At 36.8% G+C, this 18758-nt stretch overlaps 1 protein-coding gene across 5 annotated transcripts in view; it reads right to left on the bottom strand.

The window, feature by feature from the left end:
* Positions 1-18758, bottom strand: part of LOC120530334 (laminin subunit alpha-3-like) — a 385202-nt gene that overhangs the window by 106573 nt on the left and 259871 nt on the right. For all 5 annotated transcript variants that reach the window (XM_039754747.1, XM_039754746.1, XM_039754745.1 and 2 more), the window contains exons 28-33: positions 16101-16209; positions 15790-15887; positions 11248-11434; positions 5896-6022; positions 645-784; positions 297-412 (exon numbers count right to left, since the gene is read on the bottom strand). In XM_039754747.1, the coding sequence (XP_039610681.1) occupies positions 297-412; positions 645-784; positions 5896-6022; positions 11248-11434; positions 15790-15887; positions 16101-16209 (777 nt within the window). The remainder of the gene's footprint in view (positions 1-296; positions 413-644; positions 785-5895; positions 6023-11247; positions 11435-15789; positions 15888-16100; positions 16210-18758) is intronic.

Raw genomic sequence — 18758 nt, 5'->3', positions numbered from 1 at the left:
TGAAGACTGCTCATTTTGTGTTTGTCTGAGAGTTTTCTTTTGGGACAACTGTTTTCCTTCCTCATTTCAAAGGCATAACACGTTAATTACCGATTCTATATTAGCTTGGTGTGACTGAATGGGAATGTGTGTGAGAATTTGCCCTGTGATGGGGCTGACACCTAGGTAAGGATTTGCTGTTGCATGTATCCAATGCTGTGGGCCCCTACAACCCTGATATTGGATAAAATGAAAAAGATGATGCATTTTTACAACAAGAAACTAATTACTAACCATTCAAGAGGTTACAAACTTACTCAATATAGAAGCTGTTTTCGCCACAGTTGTTGATAAAATCAAAGGATAAGTCCAAAGGTTTTTCACTGAGGATATCAGGGCTGTAATTATCCACAGAAACAACCAAGATGTAATCCTGTAACACAGTGAATCTTGTGAGCAGCTTATCTGTTTTTAAACAAAGTTAATATTTACAGGAAAGAACAGATCCTTTTACGATAAGAATGAAAGTGATGACAGTACCCAAGACAGTAAAATGCAACTAATCAACTTAGGCATACAAACGTTAAAACTAAAAAAAAGTTATATTTAAAGTCAGTAGATTTAAACTTTCATTTTTTAAATAATTGCTTAAATTATTTGCTTACCACTAGTAATGTTTTCCCATGTGGCACCTTTAGGGTGATTAATAGCTCCTGATCAGGTATATCTAGGGCTATGCGGTTATCTGCAATCACCTGGTCACGGCAGCCATAGACATGTGGGCAGAAAGAAGCACTGAAGGAGCCTAATGAGCAAAAAACTCAGTTATTCCATTTGTATGTTATCTTAGAATGTTCTTTTTAATCAATAAAGACAAGTTAAAAAGAACTGTCACAGTCCAATTTTTTATCATCATGATGGCTTATGAATTACAACTGCATCCCTGGTCTTTGAAGCTTTTTCTTGGTCTCATTCGATAGCTTATGCAATGACACGTGCAACCCATGAATTTTACGATTGGGACACGGCGGGACTAAAACCGGGCTCCGAGTCCCCTTCATGGTAGGCAAAGACATGGCAGTGTGCCTTTGTTGCCTGATGGCATGATCATGCTTTAATTCAACAGTTTGATCTGTGACACATACATCACGATCCAAGAATTGAAGGTGAGGCATCAATTAGGCCACGTTCCACTTTGACATGACATACACAGCCACGTGCTTTAACTCCTTCTCCAATTGAGTGAAGATGTAGCAGCATGCATTGTCTCATAGAAATGGAGGCACACATGCCTCCATGAGCAATACTGTACATGCTGCTGCTGCGTACCTCGGGCTGACATGATAACACCTAGACATGAAGTAGCCACGTTGCACTAACATACACAAGGGAGGTGTGGGCAAAAAGACAAAGCCCTGTTGCTACAAAAAAAATTTTCAAGCATACTGCACCGACCTTCTTAATTCCCTCTCACTGCACAACATACGAACTTCATCTCCAAGTAAAGTGACACATGCTAACTAACAGGGAGACCGTATGAAAGCCTCAATTGATAAACCAACTACAGACATTTCTTCTCATTTGCTTAAAAAGGTACAGGCTTTCATTAACTGAAACAGCCATTATGCCAAGCCTTTACAAATCAAAGGTAAGTTGGAGCAGCACAAAAACTACAATCACAGATAGACAGCAGAAAGGTTCAAGAAGTTACAAAGTACTTCCTCACCACTCTTGTACAACACCCATGCTGTTTTAACACACAGCACTTTGTACATTTAATTACTACTACTTAACTACTAAAACAAATTACATGTTGAGTATCCCTAATCCGAGGTTCCAAAATCTGAAACTTTTTTGCGCGCCAACATGATGCCACTTATGTTGTCTATTTTTATTTTTTACTGTTGAGCGGATGTGAAGAACATTTGTGCAGATTCAGCACTCAGGATAACAAAATTAAATCAACAAACCTTCACCTAAAGAAAACAGAAGCTGAGTAAGGTACATGCTGGAATTTGGAAGACCACATATAGGTCATGAGATGTTAAGACTAAACATCACTAGTGTGTGAAAATAATATAAGACAACATAATTGAACAGTTGTAATGTGTCCAAGCGTTCGTAAGTCACAGTTGGATATGTTTAAAAAACACTGTCTCCTGCTGCCAGGGTTGGCCATACACGACTTTCTAGTTCGACGAAATGGCAGAGCCGACCCTGACAGCGGGCACGAAGGAGTGAAGGTTGGCTGAGATATTCCTGACCCGTTGGCTAGCTCCCGGAGAATAATCTGACAAAAAAACAAAAACGTTTTGCAGTGCAAATATGCAGCATTGGCCCTCTTAAAAGGGCACTAAAATAGAGTCTGTTTATCAGTTTGTCTATTTTACTTGTAAACTTGTTAAGCATTTTAGCCTTGTATCCTCTTGAAACCTCTTACGGACATTTGATAGGTTTGTGTCTTTTTTCAAGATTTGTACTGCATTTATTATTTTTGTTTGTTTCTTACAGTGTGAGTTTTTTTTGGTAAAAAAACAAGTACTGCATAATTAAAATGATAAACAGTATTTAGAATATCTAGCTGGTAAACTGAAAAAGAAACAAACATTGAAAAATTTTTGAGAACACATATTTTTATAGACAATGGTTGAAGGTACTATTTTTAAATAAAGCTTTATTTCAGATTATGCAAGTGCTTAGTGCAAAATTTTTTCTTAACTAGATAAAGGAAAAAAAAATGGTATTGGTATCGGCCGATCCAGTAATATGATATCAGTAATCGGTATTGGCTCTAAAAAAAACCTGATCAGCGCATTCCTAGCTTACACACACACACTTTCAAGTCATTAAAATGAAGACACCTCTCCTCGTTTGCTTTGAAAACAAAATTTAATCGACAGTAACAAAGTTGAATAACACAAAAAGCAAAATGCACAGACAGATGGCAGACAACTTCAACAAGTAAAAATGTGCTTCCTCTAATATTACCAACAAGAAGTTCTGGCAAACTTTTTCAGTGGTTTATATGCAGTATAAACAGCCCATAAGACCCTGCATTGATAAGGCCATAAGTCATAATCACGTTTATCATTATATTGTGTGAGGGATTGCTGGCCGTGTATCCCGGCCAACACCCCCAAACCGCCAGATGAAGCCATCCCTGCAAAATGGAAGGGCCCCGAATTCCAGCAGGGCATCATGGAAGTTGGAGTCTTTAGTCACAGCTTTGCTGGATACCATGGGGTGCCACCGGAGGACGCTGCAGGGAGGCCCAGAGACTTATACTTTCCTTATAGACCAGAAGTAATTCACAATTACGGAATCGGAAGAAATGATATACTTTCGGGCTGAAGAAAAGAGGAGTTTTGATCTGACCCGGAAGTGCTAGGAATCACATGGACTGGGGAGATCAGAAGCACTTCCGGGTCAAAGACTTTAAAAGGACTCTGGGAAATCTCAGACGGACGAGCTGAGTTGGGAGGCAGGGTGGCTAAGTGTCTGGGAGATTGGAGGATTTGTTTATTGGTTATTGTTATTGAAGCATTGTGGAGAGGAGGGTGCATTGTGCATTTTATTATTATAATAAATATTCATCTTTGGACTTTTACCTAGTGTCTGACATGTGGTCTGAGGGTTCAAGGGAGTGACAGAGCCCTAATCTGTCACAATTGGTAGACTTTACCCCTTTGAATGTCCTTTTTCTGAGGACTGGAGGTACGTGTGTTAAATTTGTTACAACATAAATTACAAAGTAACATTTCACTGATGCTATAATTACTATTTTATTGCCCATTACTCGCTGTAGTGACCTAGTATCTCTAAATGACAAGGTTAGAAATTTAAAACCCACCAAGGATTCAGTGTGTATCCCTGAGGCAGTTGTATGGCTGGCCAGTTTTACAACTGTACACAAAACAATTATAGGTAAAGTACAGTCAGCAATTTGAATTCATTGTATGCAGTCATGACAGTCACAGTTTTAAAACCACTGCTTCCACATATTTAAAACATCCTGCTCTCACTAATAAAACAAGGTTAATTGCAGTGAAACAACAAAAATAGTGCTTTACTACTAGTCTATCAAGAGTACGTTGACAAGTACTCTCATAGCAGATCATTCAAAAGCTTAGCCTCACTGCAGAAAGCAACCCATTACAGAATGTGCTAAATTTAACTTATGCGTTGCTAGTTCTGCAGAGCAAACTGTGTCTTAATTTGAATGAACAAAGAAGACCTCATAAAATGGTAGGTCATACAGTACAACTGACAGATTGATTGTGTTCCTTCCTTGGAAGGTATGACAGACTGCCAGGGCTCTTTCCTGTTGTAAAGGAAGGCACTGCCTTCCCCAAGCACTAGATGGCAAACCTCCGGGTTGCAGCGGTGCCTCAGATTCTCACAGGACTCCATGGGAGTAGGAGTTTGGCACAGCCTTGTTGGGTTCCGTGGGGGCTCCCAGGGGGAGCTGCACAGCTCTACTTTGGGCTTCCACCACACCTGGGAGTACTTCCAGAAAAGGCTGACGGGCTACCTGAAGTGTTCCCAGGTTTAGCATAAAAGGGACCACCTCACTTCACCTAAGGAGCCACAGTCAGGAGGAAGAGGGACAAAGCTTGCTAGCAGATGAGTGAAGACGAAGGCAGATAGAAAAAGAGAAGGAAGAGAAGAAAAGTGATGTGTGCTGTTAATTGTACAGTGTTTGGTTCTGGTGGGGGACAGGTGAAAAGCATTTCTCCCTTGAAAATAAAGCCTTGTGTGTTGCAGGGACTTGTACCTGGTGTCTGTCTGGGTCGGTTTTGGGGAGCTGGTGTGACTCTTGGTGGCCACAGTGGTGATATATCTTCTGTTACATAAAAGAGTGATTTATTCAGTTAATTTCAGCAATGAATGAAACTTCAACCAGTTAACTAAACAAGTTATTAGAGGGAAAATAGCTTTTAGCCACATGAGAGTGAGCACTATCTGACCTCTGATATATCTTCAATTCTGTGGCTGCATATATGGTACACTATATGAATCAACATGCATCTAAACTGCACAGATTATTTTGAGTGCCATTCCAGAGGAGGACCAAGGCATATAATTGTTACCAGCAAACAAGGAACTGCCAGTAAAGGCAGGCCATAAGTTTGTCTTGATTAAGTTCCTAATCTTTGTACAAACCCTGTGCTGCCATTACCAATCAGACCGCTTAAACATTTTCTTGGATCAACCTGGGCCAGCCCCAGAACAAATTTAGCAAGGGGCATTGGGTTTCATGAAGGGCTGATGCATGATTATGATACATATAATACCAACAGTATTTTCTATTTGCAACAGATATGCCTGACACTACATACACATCAGACTAACGCCAACACGTGTTCATCCTGAACAATTCAACTCCACACGTTCCATTTTGCCTGCGACGCCCAAAGTCTAGCACCTATAAGCTAATACATACAAAAATCCCAACATGCAACACTGAATATACAATTCAGATCAATGAATTATCATAAAATTAACCAAAACAAAAATAAACACAAAAAAATAATTTTAGGCATAAAATCTCAAAGATGACTCATTAATTTAGCCAACTCTACATGATGCTAACAACATTATTAAAATAATGCCAGTTGTGCATCTTCGGCTGAATATTTAGCTTTTAAAACACTTCACCATAGACAGAGTAAACTACACCAAGGGTGTTATGTGATATTGCTATGTTAAAACACATAAATAAAGGCAGCTATTAAATCATTGAGCTCGTGATTAAAACAGTTGAATTTGAATAGACTGCCAAATGAACTTCTGTAGCAGTCATATAAATAAAATCACAACGCATCACTGGCTGGAAAAATTATATACACATAGACGTCCCCTGTCTCATAAGCACGGTTATACTTACTGGGCATTCAATGAGAGATGTTAACTCACCCATCCAAGGCCTTCCACCATCAACTACAATTTCAACAGGGAATGCGGCATGTTCTGGTTGCAAATAATGAATAACAACCACATATTGTCCAGCATTTGAGATACGTGTATTAAATGTAAGTTGATTCTGTCAAAAAGAAAAACCTTCTCAATTTATAATTTAATACAGTATATTCAAAAATTTGATGAGTGAACTTTTACTAGTGAAATCAAATTTTCTGCAAAGGAAAACCAAATTAGGCAAAAAAGAAGAGTTACCCTTAAGTACAACTGAATTCAACATGCCTGCAATTGGTTAACTGTATATTATCTAACTATTACATTTGTCTATGTTTCTGAATTTGTTTTAATGCTTAAAAGTATAGAACTAAATTTGTAAATCATCTAGCTTATAGATAACCATAACTTGGTCACAGCTGTAACTTATAAATCTAGTGATTTAAAGGCTGCCTTCATTATAATCACAGCTGGATGATGTACAATTTTAACTTTTATGAGTTTATGCCCAAAATTTCTACTTGTGTCCTTATAGACAATGGATTTTTTAAGCTCATACAATATCCTCTTATGCCTTCTGGGCAGTGACTTTCAGGGTGGCACCAAACATGGCAGAGACTGCTGATAATAAGGACTGGGATCAACTCCTCCTTAATGAACAAATAATTTTAAGAGTGATAGAATTTCCCATCTGAAGCATTAAGTGCCTATAGGGAGAGAAACATTGGGCACCGAGATTTATTTTTTATATTTAATCTTTGATGGAACCTATTAGACATTTACAGTTTTCTGTACTCCTTTGCATTGGTGATTACACTGATTTAGCTGTAGCTTAATGATTTGAAGATTATATAGTCAGTACTTCAAGCATATATATACTGTATATATATATATATATATATATATATATATATATATACTGTATATATATATATATATATATATACTGTATATATATATATATATATATATATATATATATATATATATATATATATATATATATATATATATACACACAGTCAATTCCGCTTAATTGGGCCACCGGTTACTTGGGGTAGCTGCTTATTTGGGCCAAATCTCAAAGAACGAAAACCAAACTAATACATAATTTAAACGCTTAATTGGGACAATATTCCACTTAATTGGGACAGCAGCAGACAACTGATGCCAGTCAATCATCTATCATCACCTGTCGAAGAAGCACGAGTAAGTTCGGCTAGTACAATCTTAGAGTGGAGTAGCATGTGTCTGCTTAATAGACTACCTTCATCACTACTATACCGTATTCTGTTACCCCTACACCCTACACTTGTTTTTAATCAATTTTATTTAAAAATTTATAAACCTTGCCAAGATGCCAAGAAATGATTTTACACTTTCACGTAAAATTGCTTTGCTGGATAAAATTAAAAGCCAGACATTTAATACAAGCCATCGTAGGCTCCCTGAGATAGCTGGTGTACCAAAATCTACCATAGCGTGTCTCTTACAACAAGAAAATTAACTGTGTGGAATGACAATTGGCAAGCTATAAAAACCAGCACCATACAGAACTGCTTTACTGTTTGAGGCTTAAAACCTTTGGAGATTACCGAAATTTTGAGCATTGAGGAAAATGAGGACGTATTACAAGTTCCTATTGTAAATAACAAAGAATTTTCTACAATAGATGACAAGTTACCATGTGTCACGCGAGTAGGAGGCTGGATTGATTCGACAGCACCTGAAACCACTCGCCAGGGAATGGTGGGGTATTAACTTTCTCCCTCTGCTTCCTCATAGGAAAAAGACCGTCCTGCACCATAGGCATGGATGTGCGATACTTCCGCCCTTCCTCCGCCATCTTGCCCTGACGTCATCCTTCCCATCCTCCCTTGCGGTCCTTCCCGACATTCCTCCACTTCCGGCTCCTCCCCAATAAAATGCCAGGAGTCATATGAACTGTTTAGTTTATGATTTTGACCTGTTTTTGTTTAAACTGTACAATATACGGGCCGGAAAAACCCCAACCCTTGCTACTGTCTCTCGGTCCTTTACACATGCTATGGTGAAAATGAAGACTGTGAGGATGCAGTTGTTGAAGTCATTAACAATGATGATGATGATCCACCTGTGCATGTGAATAACTGCGTTATTTTATGCAGGAAGGCAATGAAGGGAGCCCTATATCTGCACTGAATATCTGTGCTGATTTTGTAGAAGTGCAAACTTACAAAACCAAAAGACAGACTACATTTGATGCATTTTTGCAGAATTAAATTGTATGTACATACCTAATTATTTTACTTTAGAATTTATTATTATTTTTTCTTCACAGTTTATATTATTTTCTTATAATTTATATTTTGGTTCAATAATTTATTAAAATACGTACCTTATTATTTTATTTTAGAATTTATTATTATTTTTTCTTCACAGTTTATATTATTTTCTTGTAATTTATATTTCTGTTCAATAATAAATAATAATTATATTAATAATTATTATTACATAAATAATAATAACAATAATAATAATAATTTCAATATTAAAATATTGAAAGAAAATTATTTCTTGTTTGTGGAATTCGCTTAATTGGGGCAGCCTTAATTGGTCCTAGTCCTAATGTGTCCCAATTAAGTGGAATCAACTGTATATATATATATATATATATATATATATATATATATATATATATATATACATATATATATATATATATATTTTTATTTTTTATTATTTATTATTATTTTTTTTTTATTTTGTACTTTGGTAGAAATCCACCATGGTTGAAAAGAGTACCCTGGCTGAGGTGAAGGTGAATGGTATTTTGATCTGAGGTTGTTTTGTATCTGGAGCAGGAAATGCAAGAAATGCAACCAGATGTGTAAAGGGAATCATAAGTTTAAATAAATCATTAGTTGAGGTTCCACTTAAACCAACCATTTCTTAATTAGGTTTTAAATTATATACATAAAGTTGTTGGAAACATTCTTTTGAGATTCTGGTTCATGGTGGCATGATTGCATCAAACAATTTCTACGTATTTGTCAGCTTATTTATGTGGTGAATCTTCTGTTTAACCACATCCCAAAACTGTTGTATTGGATTAAGATCTGGTAACTGAGAAAGTCACTGAAGAACACTGAACACAATGTCATATTCATGAAACCAGTTTGAGATGACTTTTGCTTTGTGACATGGTGCATTATGTCAGAAGGGGACATTTTTTGTACACTGAGTCATTCCATTTCTCTCTTAGGAAAAGAAACATGTCGATATTACATTTAAAACCCAGCAGATGAACAGGCAATAGGTATCCATTGTTGGCACTGGGGGTGAGAAGTTAAAAGGCTGTCTGCAGATTGTAGGTATTTGGTGGATTGCAAAGGAGTCACCACTTTGAAGTTTTTGGCTGGTTGGGATTACAGACAATACCAAGTTGTGATAACAGAAGTGCTCCTTCCTTGAAGGATGTCTGTATTTACCTGACTTGGAAATTAACATGTTTGACATTATTGGTTGCTAATCAGCAGATCTGTACTCTGGTTGGTAACAATACATTTTGTTAACTTGTATGTTCATTAATTGTTAAACCCAGGAAATTTAGATGTGCCATTGTTTAATCCTTTTGTCCAGAACTGATAATGGCAAGGACTTGAAGGAGATTTAAGCTTCTGGGCAGGAGAAGGCAAAAGAGGGACGGTCCACTGAGAACGCTGCCAAGACACTTGGACAAAGCACAGGGCCTCGTAGGCAGACGAGGGTACCTGGCTGGCACAATGTGAGGCACAAGGACTGCAACACTTACTTTCAGGGAGGCGTCAGTTGTGGGTCTAGCGAGAGAGGGAAGCCGCATGAAAGGACCGAGCAAAGCTGGCAGATGAGAACTGAGGCGTGCCTAGGTCACAGCAACACAAGGAGCCCAGAGTGGACAAAAGGAACGACGAAGAGACGCTGACAGAGAGTCCACAAATTTTGACAAAACTTCTGTTGGGAAGCGAGTGTCCAGTGAACGGAGTGCATCCGTGGACAGTTGAACAATTAAGTGTTCGGGTAACACAGAGAACAAACTGGACTCTGCACCACTAAAGGTTGTATCCTCCAATTCTTGTTTTTAATGGACTTTTAGAGTGTGTACTGTGTGCTTTCCTTTCTAAAAAAGGAATTTTCTTCCTGATACTGTTAGATTTTGTTTATGTTCATTTATCTTTTTAATGTCCTTATTATTGTCTGGTGTAATAGAAGTTACTGTTGCTTTTCCTGAAATTACTGTTGTGTCTTTCATTGTGTGTTTACTCACCGCCCAATTTAAAGAAACCTGTGTGCTATTATTGGTAAATTTCAGGAGTTCCCAGTCTGTTAATAAAACTAGGTGGCGTAGTCGGATATTTAAATGGTGTCTAAGTTAGATTACCTGTTAAGTGTGACAAGACACCTGTCAAAATTATCATGCTGGAGGTAGCCAATAGAAGTAAATTGTGGCCATGAAGGGATGCACATGGCCATCAACAATACTCAAAATGGTCTTGGAATTTTAAGTCCAAAGTGTGCCAAAAAACATTCCTCACACCAATACACTGCCTCTACTAGCTTGGACTATTGACACAAAGCAAGTTGAGTGCATGAATTCATGCAGTTGGTACCAAATTTTTGACACCACCATCTGTGTACCTCAGCAGAAATCAAGATTCATCAGACCAGGATACACTTTTCCAATCTTCGGCTGACCAGTTTTGTTAAACCTGTGCCCATTGCAGCCTGAGCTTTCTGTTCTTGGCTGAAAAGACTGGAACCCAACATGGTCTTCTGCTGCTGTAGCCCATTACCTACAAGTTTTGATGTGCTATGCATTCTAAGATGGTTTCCTGCTCACCACAGCTGTACCCAAGTTAACATAGCATTTCTGGTAGCTCAAAACACCCTGGCCATTCTCCTTTGACCTCCCTCATCAACAAGGCACGTCTGTTAGCAGAATTGCTGCTCACTCAATGTTTTTTTTTTTAAACCCACACCAGCTCAGTGAGTGTGTATTGTATACATATCACAAATGTAATGCTAATTCCTGCCTCCATTTCTTCCTCTCTTTAAATATACTAGTCTCCTGCTCTTTTGCCAATTCCAAATACACCTGGCCAAAGAGGATGAGGTACTTATAAGGCTTGTCCCAGCTCTCGGGAGCCTCAGAAGGAACCCTTAACCACAGCAGCAGAATAAAACCTCTGAAATTATTGCTCAAACTTAACAATGTTCAGTCGAAATGGGAGGCATAACATCCCAGCCAGGTAAGGGTGAATATTATATATATATATATATATATATACACACCATTAAATATATTACATTTAAATAACAGGAAAACAAGCACTGTACCTGTGGTGATTTAAGCAAAAGTGCATCTTTCCCTTGCCTGTATGGTGGTATGACATTAGGAAGTTGGCTCTGCAGTACAATATGAGACTGAGTAGATTCAGATCCTAAAGAAAGACGTCCATCACTGACTGCATCCAAAAGCACAGCTGTCTGAGGGATTTCATACTTTGATGGCACACATATGCTACTGAAAATGGATCAATAAAAAGTGTAGTTGTTGAAGTGGTTTGAAGACAGATTCTATAATAAAACAGAATTAACAATACGGCAGTATAACTCCTGTTACTCAGTGTTTTAACTATTTTAGCCGCCCAAAGGTATTAAAGTGGCTCAAAAAGTTGAATAAATATTTTACATCTATGATAGAAGCTTAACTTACTTTGATATTTTCACTTACAATACAAATATTCTTTACATATTAGTATACATTGTCTTCAAAAATGTTATCTGGTATTTCAAAGCTCCAAGCCTGATCCACGTCTGTGTGAAATTCACATGTCCTTTGTGTTTTCATTAATTTTTCTGCAGTTTCTACTTTGATTTTACTCTCACATCACAGGGATGTACAAGTCAGTACTGGACTTCTAGGAGTAGGTGAGTGAGTGACTGAGTTCTTCAGTGGACTGGTGTTCCATCCATCCAAGGCTGGTTCTAACTTTATGCTCAGTGCTTCTGGGAATTGAATTAAACACCTTTTCAAAATGGTTTGGTGGCTACATAAAAAATGTTGAAAAAATATTTATTTAATTCTAAGACTGAGATAACAATATCTGTTCATTTTTGCAATCAACATTCGAGCAGAGATCATAAGGAGTCATAGCCGTTTCTGGTAATATGTGGTGCAGGTAGGATATCATCCTGAATAGAACACAAGGATTTCACAGAGCATACAGAAACACAGCACTGTGCACATTCATATCAGGATATTTACAGGTTTAAAGATGTCAAATGTCAAAAGATGGCACTAAACCTTACAGAACTTCAGTGGATTATGGAGTTAAACACATGTGAACGCAGATAGAAAATTCAAACTTCTTTATAGTATTTGGTTACATTTTAGATGTATATATATATTTAGTGGTTTCTCCTGCTTGTAGAGAAATATAATAACAGATTATCCTAATCATAAATGGAGTTTGACACTGAGGCATGTGGGGTTGCAGGAAAACCATAAAACAAAAACTGTATATTTTTGGAGTCACGACCATACTGCTGCATATTTACATCATATCAAAAGTCATGATAATGAAATGACAGAAAACTCTTTTTGTCTGCGTATTGTACATTCTTGTGTTTTAATCAAGGTATATAATGTATCAATGGCGTTAGGTGTTCTGGGATTGGTTTAACTGTCTTGAAAAAGATGCAGATTAGGTAGGTTGGTGACACTAAATTGGCCCTTGATATATATGTGAGTGTTCATGTGTGTGTTCACCCTGTGATGGGCTGGCATCCTGTCCAAGAATTGTTCCTGTCTTGCACACAATGAGCTTCATTATGTCCCAGTTCTGGATAAGCATGATTACAAAAACTGGATGGATTGATCATCAGTTGAAGTGCTTTTATTTTTTTTTTTATTTACTTCATCAAAGAGAAATATGTTGTCATCACACAGTGTTTGTACAGGCAGCACATTCAACCACACAGGGCCGGATTAAGACCCTTAGATTCCCTAAGCACTAAGTAATTTTGGTGCCCCTTACACTAGTAATTCAAAATATTTGAACAATAACAAACTAGAAAATAAAATTTTATTTTACTATCAAAACCTCAAAATTAAACAAAAATACTTATAGTAAGAAGGAAAATAATATTTATTTTTGTATGCTTCATTTTATTTTTATCTTAATAATTTTCTCCTACTTTTTTCCTTGCAAACTCTTTGATTAAATCTTCATAATCAATCTTACGTAACACATCTGCTTCTATACATAATAGAGATAAAGCGTCCAGAATATGTTATTTGAATTATTATGTGGCATTCAACACAGTTATGCATTTCATAAACTGAATAATGCAGACATTTTAATTCCCAGCTTACTGCTGATTCTAAATCATGTGCTTTTAAGGTGGGGGGACAGGGGGAACTGACAAGTGCCGTATGAAGGATTGTATGAATTCTAGGCAGGGAGTAGAAAAAAGAAGTATCCGTAAACTACATTATGTAAAAGTGAAAATCGTATAGCTGACTACTATTGGATAAAACTTTTGATAACTTTTTTACTAAGAAAGATTTAGTTACAAACTTTTCACAGAATATTCTTTAAACCTTATATTAAGAATGTGTGTAAAAGATTTGCTAAATAATGAACGCAAAAGCCATAAATAAATTAAATAATAAAAATGGAAAAAATTCATGACAGTTAAAGTCATACGGCAATGTAATGCTTAGAGCGGTTATATGCATTAAAAACTGTAAAACTGCCGCCTACATGTCGTAAACCGAACAACTTTAATTGTTATAGTACCTAGGGGTCGTGAAAATTGTCGTATCAAAATGAGACTAGGATCAAAATTTTCATGAAAATCTCTAGTTTTTGATGAACAAACCAAATTCCAAAATATCAATTAGCGCAGATTTTGTTTCAGCTTTTTTGAAATTTTTTACATCTCATATTTAAGGATGTTTTAGGTCTCAAAGTGACTATAAAGTGGCTTAAATGGCTACAAATATTAATTTTATCTGCCATTATTCTAAGGACTACAAATTATCCAATCTCCTGCCAAAACCTGTAGAAACTGACTTTAACCCCAAAATTAAGTTATTTTTTTTTATCATTACTTGAAGAGAAAACGGCACCCGAAATTTAAAATATTTTAACGTTTGGGGTCGATTTTAAAGGTTTTTTTGAAATGTACGGTTTTCTTCATTTTGACATGAAAACTGTAGATTTACCATTTTGATTATTTAATTTATTCATGGCTTTTGTGTCAATTTAGCAAATCTATTTACACATATTCTTAGTACAAGAGTTGAAGAATATTTTGTGAAAATTTTGTTGATAAACCTTTATTAGTAAAAAAAGTTATAAACAATTTTATCCAATAGTAAACAGCCGTACGATTTTCACTTTTACATAATGTAAATGAATTTAAAAATATCCAAGAATAGAATTAAATAGACTTACCAGAATATTTTTTCCTCAAACTAGGATGACTTTTTGTTTTTGCTTAAAACAGAAAATAACACTTTCTACGCACTAGAAATTTAAGTTAAATAACAGATAATTCATGAAACACAGCAATTATGTGATAATAATTTTAACCAACTATTAACTATTATTTAAAAATATAAAAACATATTGTTTTGAATTGAATTATTTTCACAATATTTTGACATAACATGGCGTTTAAGGGAATCACCATGAAACGGGAATTCCCCATCATAGATGGCACCAGTATGCAGAACACACTGTGTAAGGCGCCATCTACGAACAGTGATGGCATACAGTGACGGTACAGGGAGGCATTACTCATTTTTCGTTAAATTTTGAAAATGGCTATAAATTTAATTCATTTAATAATTTATGTGATAAATTCGCCATGAAATATTTTTGTGGTGCCCCTTTACCCTTGATGCCCTAAGCATGTGCTTATTTTGCTTATATGGTTAGTCCAGCACTGCAACCACAAGATGCAGACACACAACTTTGTGATCATGTAATTAGCTGCTTGAGGACTTGAGAGGAGCAGCTGTGTGACATGTAAAAGAAAATACAGTAATAGTTAATGCAAAATATACATGTTAATATTACCTCACTCAGGGTGAATTTGAAACAGTAAAGTAACTTGTAATTTATGTAGTTCAGAATGAGGATCAGTTTGGTTATATGGAAAGAAAGAATTCCTTAGGTAGTTTGGCTTTAATTATCATATTAGTTGACTATCAGCATATACACATGAGCTGTGACCAAAAAAAATTAAATAAACTTTTGAAGAAAAAAAACTCATCCGTATTGAAGATTTATTTTAGTACCTTAGCAAATCCGTTGGGGGACGATGCCCCCTGGCCTCCCTTAAACTTCTGATCATTAGTATAATTACTAACCATTATCGTTATTTCATAACCTTTGATTCTAAATGCTCACATCTCTATTATAATTTAAGGCAATTACCTTGCCGCTTCATTTCACACACTAGCCAAGCATGCCAGTGTAGGTAGGACACTGTTGGGTTGGTTTGGGCTTGACAGGATATGCCCAGCTAAATGACCCCCTGGAGCTGGGCCTGATTTCCTTACTTGATCAAGGGTGTCTCCAAGATAGCTCCTTATGCATATGCAAACATTGCAAAATGCAAAAATATCTGAAATTTGAATACATCTGGTTCTGGGCATTTTGGATTAGGGATACTTATTATTAACACATATGATTATAAAGTAAACCATTTATATGATGTGATGTGACTGTTGGTGTTACAGTTATCTCCTGAAGGCCTGAAGGGTGTGGGTTATAGAGGTAGAGGTTATTGTCACTTTAAAGAGGTTCATCTGTTTAGCATGACTGTTTTTATTACAATAACTGTTGCTTAAGATGATTTTACCTATTTTCAGTAAAATGTCCATGCTTAGCAATACAGTGAATTTTTGGTTCCACAAGCTCCATGGTGAACTCTTCAGCAGGTACCAGATACACTTTGTTCTGCACACGAAAAGAGAAACTTTTATTATATGAAAAAAAAAAACCCCACAAAATAACGTAAAGAGTGTGGTACTCATTTCCAAAAAGTATGTAATGCTTTTAAAATTTTACTCACCTACAGTGTTCGTTTACAAGTAACATTCACTATAGTACAATAATATTTTAAATATTTATTATTCAGGCAATGTAGCTTCACATCTAATTACATCTTACCAGAAAAAAACTAGCAGTGGAAGTATGAAGCTGCAGCTCAGCATTCGTTGATATGTCATACACAGCAATTCGATTCTTTGCATCAATGACAACACTTCGACAAAGAAAGCTATGACAGAAAAAAAAGACATGAATACTGTACTCCTCTATTTGCATTAGTTTTGTATCACTTTATAAACTCTGACTTTTCTGACAAAAAGGCATGTTTTATAGTAGTGCAATGACAAAAAATAGATCACTTTTCATCTTAGCATTCTAATTATTTGTGAAGGATGCTTGATTAACTTTTTATGCCTTAGTGAAGATTAAAAGGACCTTATTCTCAAGTTAATTTGAAATATCCCACTTGCTACAACAGTGCAGCCGAACAAGTCATTGTAGGGAACACATGGTTGAGTAGTTTATTAATTTTGTGGTTACTTGTTATTATATTATGGTTAGGAATACACTAGTGTTTATGGGTTGCTATTTTCGTTATATTCTGATATTAATGTTTATTTTGTGTTGCTTTGTGACAGCGCGCAGTACACGCTGGCATCTCAGCTCTGCCATGAAAAGAGGCTGCATGCACAGCAAAATGTCTAAACTTTGGTTCCAACAAAGAGATTTTCGGAAGAGACAGCACTCAAGCAAGTAAATAATATATCAGGAAAAGAATTTCTGTTTTTTAAGTTTATGTGTTTCAACTTAGAGTCTGGCCTTATTTTATTAATATGCTGTAAAGGTAAAAAGACTTGTGTATCGCATCATGTGATGTTCCTGAGTGTTCTCTTGCTATGAACATAATGTAAACACCTTTAAAATGTCTGCCACTTCACATCATTACAAACTTTGCTGCTTAATATTTCAACTTCTCTCCCTTTTATGTACAGTGATCCCTCGCTAAATCGCGCTTCGACTTTCGCGGCTTCACTCCATCGCGGATTTTAAATGTAAGCATATCTAAATATATATCACTGATTTTTCGCTGGTTCGCGGATTTCTGCGGACAATGGGTCTTTTAATTTAAAGTACATGCTTCCTCAGTTTGTTTGCCCAGTTGATTTCATACAAGGGGTCGCTATTGGTGGATGGCTTAAAAGCTACCCAATCAGAGCACGTATTACATATTAACTAAAACTCCTCAATGATATACGATGTGCTTCCCGAGCGGATTGTTTGCTTTTCTCAGTCTTTCTCTGACATTCTCTGCGCCTGACGGAGGTAGTGATGGGAAGTTCGGATCATTTTACTGACTCGGATCTTTGAGTCTCGTTCAGCAAAATGAACAAATCATTTTTTGAGTCATTTCGTTCAATTCGCTTTCCGGCTCAGACTGCATAGGTTAAGCTTATGGGTCTGTCACGTGATGAACGAATGACTCAAACCTGAAGACTCGAGTGATGAACTAATCAATTCTGTTTCCGGCTCAGACTGCATACTAGGTTAAGCTTATGGGGCTGTCACGTGATGAACGAACGACTCGAACCTGAAGACTCGAGAGATGAACTAATCAATTCTGTTTCCGGCTTAGACTGAGTTGCTTAAGCTTATGGGGCTGTCACGTGATGAACGAACGACTTGAAAACCCGAAGACTCGAAACAGGTGAATCAATTCCAATACAGAAACTATAGGAAGTTGCGCAAATGCGCATGCGCGACTGAACGAATCACTCCCACGAGACGACTCGTTCTTCCCGAGTCACATTAAAGATTCATTCAAAATGAAAGAAATCGTTCAAGAACGCCCCATCACTAAACGGAGGGGGTGTGAGCAGAGGGGCTGTTTGCCTAGAGGATATGGATGCTCCTCTAAGAAATGCCACTTTATCGCGGTGGCCCAAAAGCACATATTGATTTTTTGATTGTTTGCTTTAATCTCGCGTGCTCTCTCTCTCTGACGTTCTCTGCTCCTGACGGAGGGGGTGTGAGCAGAGTGGCTGGTTTGCACAGAGGCTGTTTGTTTAGAAGATACGGAGGCTACTCTAAAAACTGCTGAAAGATTACCTTCACATTGCTCACTTCTTTGCGGCTGCTTTATCGCAGTGCTCATACTTACAAGCCCAACAGCACGCATTGATTTTTTGATTATTTGTTTTTCTCTCATGCTCTCTCTATCTCTCTGACATTCTCTGCCCCTGACGGTGCTCGTTTGAAGAGAAGATATGTTTGCATTCTTTTAATTGTGAGAAAGAACTGTCATCTCTGTCTTGTCATGGAGCACAGTTTAAACTTTTGACTAAAGGGTGTTATTTCATGTCTAGAGGGCTCTAATAATGTTAACAATGTGGGAGAGTTTATAAGGGCTTAAAATATATAAAAAATAACCATACAAACATATGGTTTCTACTTCGCAGATTTTCACCTATCGCGGGGGGTTCTGGAACGCAACCCCCGCGATCGAGAAGGGATTACTGTATATCCTGTGGGTGCTGCCAATTTGTGGATGGATTCTCATTGATACCTCCATGACGTTCATATGAACTGCTCATTGTTAATCATGTGACACAGACATGGTTTTACTATGCTATGAAATCTGGATATTGTGTTTTTTTGCGTAAGTATTTTCTGTCTTGAAACCTTAGATATAATATGGCATTTTTTGCCAACTTCTTTCCATCTGCCATCACTTCATCTGCCCAATAATTCTTAATGCTTGTATACATACCTCAATGCAAT

Source organism: Polypterus senegalus, chromosome 5 (assembly GCF_016835505.1).
Source record: "Polypterus senegalus isolate Bchr_013 chromosome 5, ASM1683550v1, whole genome shotgun sequence".
NCBI lineage: Eukaryota > Metazoa > Chordata > Cladistia > Polypteriformes > Polypteridae > Polypterus > Polypterus senegalus.
This window is presented reverse-complemented; position numbering and strand designations above follow the sequence as displayed.